General features: G+C 40.7%; 1 protein-coding gene across 1 annotated transcript; it reads right to left on the bottom strand.

Moving 5' to 3' along the window:
* Positions 1 to 5,762: 5,762 nt before the first annotated feature.
* LOC142620269 (uncharacterized) lies at positions 5,763 to 8,460 on the bottom strand. Its single transcript, XM_075793670.1, has 4 exons — positions 8,307 to 8,460; positions 7,892 to 8,008; positions 7,050 to 7,345; positions 5,763 to 6,797 (listed from the first exon to the last, which is right to left on the bottom strand). The coding sequence occupies exons 1-4, from the start codon at positions 8,458 to 8,460 to the stop codon at positions 5,763 to 5,765; spliced, it is 1,602 nt and encodes a 533-aa protein (XP_075649785.1).
* Positions 8,461 to 9,142: the final 682 nt, after the last annotated feature.

Below are 9,142 nucleotides of genomic sequence, written 5' to 3' on the forward strand. Positions count from 1 at the left end.
GAAGCCGATGAAGAGTCAATGGCTTTGAATCCGAGGAAGGGCTTAAAGGATCTCATGGCTGCGAGCCACAAGGGGTTGTCATCCAAAGAGGCCCTTAAACCCCAACTGCTACTCATCCTTCCGCTTCCCCCTCCTTCTCCTACAACCACAATTGGCCTGCTTCCCATGGATAACCTGAAGAAGAAAAGGAAGGAGCAGGAAGTAGAGGAAGGAGAAGTGGTCCCTCTAAAGGGGGCCAAGCAGCAAAAAATGGCTAGGGATAAACGAGTCTCCCCCGCGGACAATAGGGAGGATCCAATTGCAACCGAGGTGCGCCAGCAACGCGTTTGGGCTCCTCGACTAGAGTTGGCTGGCACTGCCATCCCATGGAATTCCTCTATTAGAGAATTCTAGAGAGGGCATTTTGCCTACATTGCTGAGGCTTTGGAGCAACCCATCCTCTTGTTAAGAGACATGGATGCTCTCAAGAACATAAGGCAGCAAGACCTTTTCATGTCTATGAAGAGAGATCTTGCCATGGTAAATTTTGCTATTGCTTTTGTTAGATAAATGTTAAGGCGTTCTTATAATCCTTTACTCTCTTACCCGATCTTTCTTTTCTCCTTTATTGATTCCTCTGTCATTTTTATGCAGGCTATCTAAGACGTTGTTATGGCCAAGGAGTGGGTCAAAGATGCTCGGAAGGAGACCCAGGCTGAGGTCCAACTCCATGCCCAAACCACTAAAGCCCTAGGAGCTATGAAATAGGAGAAGCAGGAGCTGGCCGACAAATTGATTGTCGAGGAGAGGGTGTGTAAGAGCGCAGAGTCTAGCTTAAAGGGCGCTTAGGACCAGGCTGAAGACCAGTGCAAGCAACTTCATCTGAAGGAAATAGATTTGGCGACACAAAAGCAGCTGGTTTTGGAGCTCAAGGCCGATTTGGAGAAAGCTAAAGCCTCTGTTCGGGTGGCCGAGGAAGTTGAAGAGGCCGCAAAACAAGCATCCTACAACCACAGAGTAGAAGAAACCGAGATCCAGTTGGCTGAGGAGCTGGCTAAGGTATGCAGGGAATACTGCAAGGAAACATGGGAAAAAGCCCTCGACCTTGCAGAGGTCCCTGCTTCCTCTGAGTGGAGGCAACCAAGGAATGTACACTACCATCCCGACATTCGTGAAATCCCAGTTGCCCCTACACTTTCTTTTGCCACTGCCCTAGAATCTTTTGAGTAGCCCCTGGCTGTGCGGGGTCTTCCTCCGCCCCTTGAAGCTTCCAAAGAATCCATCCAAATTGGTGATCAAGGCCAAAGGGGTGAGGTGGATAAGGATAAAGGCAAGGGTAAGGTGGTCAAGCCCCCCCTCAAAGGCCAAGGATGCTGTTAAGGCCAAGGATGCTACCAAGGCCAAGGACATTGCGGCCAACGTGAAGGAGGTGGAGGCCAAATCCAAAGAGGTTGATCCCACAGTTAGAGATACTAATGCCTTTCAGATAAGCAAAAAAGAAGACCCTCATCCTCCAACCAAAGAAGACCGTGCTCCTACAACCAAAGTTTAGCTTATAGGGTTTTATTTCCTTAGTGGCCATCTTTCTTTTCTTTTGTAAATTTTCCTTTACACATTTTTTTTTTCTTTTGGTGATGGCATTTTGCCACTATATGTAAGTGGATCTTTTGTAAGCAAATTGCCTCTTCTCAATACTTAAATTAATGAGAGTTGCAAGTTCTTTATTCATGGTGGTTATGCTTGTATCCTTTCCTTGTGTAATGTATGTTTTCCTAAGTACTCATTTAGTAGGATAATGAGACATGCCCCACTTTGATATCTACATAAATGATAATACTAAGACAAACATTACTAAGTCCATAATATCAGTAAAACACACTTTTAACTCAATAATCCATACATGATAATAGAGATTTCATCCACATCATTCCCTATAAGGCTAAAGATTTTGGGGAAGTAATCAGATATTGACCAGGCAACTGATATATATTTGATATGCTTATAAATGCTTTAAGTGATACTCATGAACCTTAGTTTGTCCAGATTATTGTGGTCCGAGGAGCCAAATATAACCAAAATCAATTTCCACACTTAGAAAAATAGTAGAATATATCAATTTTCCCAAGGCATGTGGCCCTTTGACAAAACGCACTTTACTTGTAATTGGGTAGAATTAGGATGAGTTTTATACTTCAAGAAACTGTGTTTCAAGATTAAGTGTTGAAGTCATCAAGTCTGTCCAAGAAACAAGTTGAAAAGTGCAAAGTCATTAAAGCTCGACAGCTAGTATGTGTCGAGGTTTAAAGAGCTGTTCCAGTCCCGTGGCTCGACAGCTGCTCGACAGCTTCTCGATACCTCTATCTGTTGAGGTTTAAGAAAAACAGATTTTGAGTTCTGTTTTGATTCCAATCCGTGGATGTCTTTGGGCCTTCTTTTCTCCTAACCCTAGACATATAAAAGGATTGTTTTAAGGGCCGTCAAAGTGTGGCAAGTTGCACATGTTAGGATTATTGCCCTTAAATCCTATTGTATGATGCTATGTATGATATTATGTATGACATTATGTATGACATGATGTATGACTTAATATTGTGATTGATAAAATTATTTTATGATTATCTAAAATAATGGTAACATGGATATGAGACATTATCATATAGTCCATGAGATGCATTGTATGTGATTTATGTGAAAAATCACAGAAGATGTAAATCACAAGTTCTTTGTAAACTCAGAATTTATAGTTCGTAGTCGGTGATGAAATTGGGCATTTCATTTGCGAAGACTATAACATATCAACTAAGGTGATTTGTCTTGATCATGGAAGTGGAGACTTCTAGTTGATATGTTGATATGTTTTAAGAGTTAAGACATATTGAACAGGACCGCTGTGAGATTTATTATTCTCCTAACGACTGTCAAATGAATAATAAATCTTACGACTTCTATTTGTATGAACTCTTAATCCTGAGAGAATAATGAACTTGATCATAAGGTGTAGGTTACTTTGATATATCAGGAGTGAGATCTAAAGTGACGGTCAAAACCTCAGTATGTTGGGCAGCTACATTTAGTGTTGATGGAACATATATTCTCAAGATGAAATTCATAATCTCTTGATGGAGATATAAAATATTCCATTGAGATAAGTTTAATGGGTTCAGTTATTCAGAGAGTTAGGCCTAACCACTTTAATAAGAAATTACTAAAGTATATATTTATGAAATTGGATTTCATAAATAATAATGAATAGCTTTAAAGGATTAAACCGGGTACTCAAGGATAAGATGTAGTAATTTACAAAGTAGTAGTCTACATTTATGACTTTGTGTTACTATGAATATTTTATGCAGGGGTTGCATGTATAATAAAGTCTTGGGATATAATTTATTAATAAGGCCTAGAGTGCAATTATATTTATATAGTGGTATTAAATATAATTAATGGTAACTTTGGACTTGTCAAGAGATGACGGAAAAGCCCAAGGCCCATTGGAGCTAGTGTTTTATTGGTCCCTTTTGGTTCCACTCCAAGCCACACACTAAAGCCCAATTGGAAAGGCCCAATAGGCCAGCCCAATTAGATAATCAGTTAGTTATAAAGGGAGAAACATACATAATTTATATTGGGGAAATAAGAAACGGTGTGTGAGAGAGTGTGAGACACACTTTCATTCTCCCTTTGAAAAACTGATTGAGAGACCACACATCTTGGGCGTAAAGTAGAATTGGAGTGAAGATTAAAAGTATTTCCGAGTACTTCAATCTTTGGTTTTGAATTTTACCACACCAAGGTACACTATCTTGTTCTTAAATTCTGAAATTTACATAGTATACGTTATCAATCATGAATGAAATAGATCCTTGTTTGTTGCTTCCGCTATGTGTTTTGTATGGGATACAAAACTAGAATTTTTCCTTCAGCACAAGCATTGAGAAATCCTTGTTCATGCAAATTGTGACTTGAGACGAAGTTCTTGCCCTAGTTCATCTCTCTTATGAAGAAGTTGCTGTGTCTTTACACCATAGGGTTTTGTAACCAAGCATCTTCTTGATTGTCATCGTGTGGATGAATTGAAGAATTTTGCAGCCAACAATTTTCTCTAGTTGGTGATTGAAGTCGCATATTGGGATCCGCGCAATTGGTTAGTCATGTACTTGGGAGCCGTACATTGAAAGGAGAAATTGTCACTACAGAACAAATCCAATTGGGTATTGGGGTTTGGGTTTAACTGTAGGTTGGTAAGGTACTTGGGATTCCTTTACTTGTAACTGCTTGTTGTGATAATAGTAGAATTTCGGGAGTGGTGACCTTAAATTCACCCGGTGGGGTTTTTGCCGTGTAGGTTTTCCCCATTCGTAAACAAATCACCGTGTCATTTAATTTCCGCTGCATACTTAGTTTTATTGGTGATTTGTTTGTGTTACCACGCGTTTGCATGTTAACTTGATTAATTAATAACTTGGCTAATTAATCAACTTAATCCATCACAAGGGGTCAATACGTTTTTTTTTTGGCTTATCAGATACTTACAGAACTAATAAATGTAACGCATGAAGTAATAGGCTATATATAACATAAAATATTTTCATTAATAATAATAATACATTTGTAGGTTATTTACATTCCAAGGGCGTGGTACAACATTTTCATCCAGGTCTTCAAGATAATAAGCCTCGATTCCAGCTACTGAGGTGATGCGATATGGCCTTTCCTAGTTGGCCCTAATTTTCCCCAAGCTGGATATTTTGCAGTACCCAAAACCTTCCTTAACACCAAATCTCCTAGTGCTAGTGGTCTTAACTTCACGTTTGAATCACAACCCTGTTTAAGCTTGTGTTGATAATATGCTAGTTGAACCATGACACTCTCCCTTTGTTCTTCAACCAAATCCAAAGTCCTTTATAACAACCCATCATTGTTGCTTGGGTTAAAAGAGCTCGTCCTTAGCATTGGGAAACCTGTTTCAAGAGGAATTACTGCCTCGGCCCCATAAGTCATTGAAAATGGGTCTTTCTTGTGGACCTACGAGGTGTAGTCTTGTAAGTCCAAAGGATGTGTGGCAGCTCTTCCACCCATTTTCCCTTAGCATCATCCAATCTTTTCTTAAACCCATTTACTATTACCTTATTAACAGCCTCGGCCTGTCCATTCCCTTGTGGATAAGCCGGGGTGGAATATCTGTTAGTAATACCCAGATCGTAGCAATATCTTCTGAAGGCCTTACTATTAAATTGAACACCATTATCTGAGATAAGGGTATGAGGAATTCCAAACTGGGTGACAATGTTTTTCCAAACAAACCTTCTTACGTCCAAGTCCTTGATATTTGACAATGGCTCGGCTTCAACCCACTTAGTGAAGTAATCTGTGTCGACCAGGAGACATCTCCTATTCCCTGCTGCCTTGGGAAAAGGTCCTACAATATCTAGGCCCTATTGAGCGAAAGGCCAAGGATTGGATAGAGTATTGAGGACAGCCCCTGGTTGATGAATGTTGGGAGCAAACCTCTGACACTGGTTACCTTTCTTCACATACTCTAGTGCTTCCTTTTGCATATTGGGCCATCAGTATCCTTGGGTAAGGGCTCTATGAGATAAGGATCTACCTCCTACACGACTTTCACAAATCCCCTCATGCAATTCTTCTAGAAGTAGCTTCGTTGCTTCAGGGTGTATACAAAATAGGTATGGTCCTAAAAAATAGTTCTTGTATAACTTTTGATCATCGGACAGCTAAAATTGAGGAGCCTTCCTACGTACTTTGTCAGCCTCGGATTTTTCCTAAGGTAAGATATTCTCTTTAAGGTACAACACAACAGGGTCCATCCAGCTAGGTCCCACTCTGATTTGATAAACACAGACTATATCCACATTCATCTTAGTAGGCGTACGCAAATCTTCCACTAAAATGACTCGAGGTAAACTCTGTGCCGAGGACGTTGCCAGGGTGGCTAGAGATTTAGCATGAGTATTTCTGTTTCTGGGGATTTGCATTAAAGTAAAAGATTCAAAATTTGATTGCAAATGTCTAACCTGACTTAAATACTCTTGCATCCTATGATCTCTGGCTTCTAACTCTCCTTCCACTTGGCCTACAACCAATCTTGAATCCGAGAACATCTCCACAGTTTTCCCTCCCATTTTCTGAACCATGGTCATTCCTACTAACAGAGCTTCATACTCGGCTTCATTATTTGTGGCCGAGAAACCCACCCTCAAAGATTTCTCAATAACGATCTTCTCTAGAGATATTACAACCAGCCTCAATCCTGATCCTCTTTGATTCGCCACACCATCCACATACACCTTCCACGAGAGAGATTCTTTCAGGGAGATCATGCCAACTGATTTTTCATTCATGTTTGATGTCTTTGTATTTTCTTCTAACGAGTGCTCAGCAAACTCGGCCACCAAGTCAGTGAGAATCTGGCCTTTTACAGAGGTGCGTGGCATATACTTGATATCAAAAGCTCCCAGAATTGTTCCCCACTTGGCAATCATTCCCATATAATTAGCACTTCGAAGTAGAGACCTAAGCGGGAGTTGGGTTAGGACCACAACTGTGTGAGACTGGAAGTTGTGGGGAAGCTTACACGTGGCATGAACCACTATCAAAATGGCTTTTTCCAGCGGTAAGTAACGAATCTCAGCTTCATGTAGTGATTTACTCATGTAATAAACTGGCCTTTGAACACCATTGTCAACTTTTATCAGCACCAAACTAATAGCATGGGAAGCCATCGCAAGGTAAGCAAACAACACTTCATCCACCTCGGGCCTGGACATAACAGGTGGCTGAGAAAGATATTCTTTAAGCTGTTGAAAAGCCAAAGCACATTCCTTAGTTCACTTGAATCCCTTCCATTTATTCAGCAACTGGAAGAAGGGCCTACATCTGTCCGCAGATCAAGAGATAAATCGGTTTAAGGCAGCCGTCATTCTCGTCAATTTTTGAACTTCTTTAAAATTACGAGGTGGCTGCAAGCTGTTAATTTCTTTAACTTGATTAGGATTGACTTCAATTCCACGATGTGTAACCATAAAAGCTAGAAATTTACTGGACCTTACGCCAAAAGAGCATTTGGAAGCATTTAGGCATAATTTATGTTTCCTTAGTATCTCGAAGATGTTACCAAGATTCCCAACATGCTTGGACACCACCTTACTCTTCACCACCATGTCATCCACATCAACTTCAATACTTCTCCCCAATTGCAATTCAAACATCCTAGTCATCATCCTTTGGTAGGTAGCCCCCGCATTCTTCAAGACAAAAGGCATTACCTTGTAATGATAGTTTCCTATAGGAGTGACGAAGACAGTTTTTCCTTGATTGTCCAAAGCCAAAGGTATTTGGTGATAATCTTGAAAAGTATCCAAAAAACTCATTCGAGGATGCCCAACTGTGACATCCACCAATTGATCAATGCGGGGCATGTGAAAAGGATCTTTGGCGCATGCTTTATTCAAATTTGTAAAGTCTACACATACCCGCTATTTTCCATTCTTCTTTTTAACCACCATTGTGTTGGCCAACCATTCAGGATAAAAAACTTCTTTGGTAGCCCCTGCTTGCTTGAGCTTGATCACTTCTTCCTTGACAGCCTCAGAATGTTCTTTAGATGATCACAGAGGTGGTTACTTTCTTGGTACGACGGCGGGATTGACATTTAAATTATGACAAATGAAGCTTGGATCTACCTTAGGGGCCTTATAAGCATTCCAAGCAAACACATCAATGTTCTCCCTAAGGAACTTCATAAACTCTTCCTTAACTTATGGAGGTAGTTGAGCTCCCACCTGAAAATACCTCTCTCTATCATCACTTATAAAAACCCGTTCTAAACCTTTACATTTTGCTTCCGCCACTAGACCCTCTGATATTATCAGCTCCTTTAATTGCTACAAACCATTCTTATTTGATGTTGAGGACTCCCCTTCAGCTTGATGTCTAACTGCCGCCACCATACATTTTCTAGCCGTAGATTGGCTTCCAATTAGCTCCTTAACTTGGTCGCTAGATGGACCTTTAAATGCAAAGTGGAAGGGATAACCCCCATGTCATGAAGTCAGGGTCTCGCCACAATAGCTATGTATGGAGAATACGCATCCACCACTATGAAGTTAGCTTTTACAACTTTTGACCCCGTTTGCATTGGCAACTTGACTTGCCCCATTGGTATAATTATCTTTCCATCAAAACCTACTAGGGGTGAATCATAACTAGTTAAATCCTCTGGTTTCAACCCCAACCCCTTATACAAGTCGGGGTAAATAATTTCCGCCCCACTACCTTGATCAACCAGTACACGCCTCACATTGTACCCCCTATCTTGAGTGTGACCACTAAAGCATCATCATGTGGTTGTATAGTTCCAAACTTATCCTTCTTCGAGAAACTCAATGCTGGTTGGATTGCAACCTTAGCCCTTTTCAGCTCATGATTAGAGTCCTTAGGTAGCGGCCAAGGTACAGTCATTATTCTGGAGGGACACGAACCTGTCCTCCTAGGAGCGGAAAAAATGACATTAATGGTTCCCAATGGAGGCCTTGAAGATGTTCCCTTGAGTGCCTGAGCCTGTAGGATCCGCCTGCCCATTGGGCCTATATAAGAACTATTTTATCCTTCCATCTTTGACCAAATGATCTAAATGATTCCACAAGGTTTTGCAATTCTCGGTGGTATGTCCTCGTTCCTGGTGATATTGACAATGAAGGTTCTGATTGCATCTAGCGGGGTCTCCACTCATCTTATTAGGCCATTTGAAGTATGGCTCATTCTTGATCTTCTTTAGAATCTGGTGAATTGGCTTTCGGAACATCGTGTTGACTACTTGTGGTACAATAGCAGCCCTAGTCTGCCTAGTAAAGTCTCACCGAGGATGATTATCATTGTATTTATTCGACCTGAAGTCTCTCCTATCTTGAGAGACCACCTTCACCTTTCTTTTACCTAACTACTGGTCCTCTTCAACCTATTTATACTTATCGATCCGGTCCATGAGCTGGCACACATTATTAACTGGTTTTCTAGTTAATGACTTCCTCAGACCATGCTCGACCAGTAAGTCGACCTTGAAATCACATCATCAAAATCTCCATCAATCTCATTGAACATCTCCCAATACCTGTTTGTGTATGTTTTTAAAGTTTCACCCTTT

This window comes from Castanea sativa, chromosome 12 (assembly GCF_040712315.1).
Source record: "Castanea sativa cultivar Marrone di Chiusa Pesio chromosome 12, ASM4071231v1".
NCBI classification, from domain to species: Eukaryota; Viridiplantae; Streptophyta; class Magnoliopsida; order Fagales; family Fagaceae; genus Castanea; species Castanea sativa.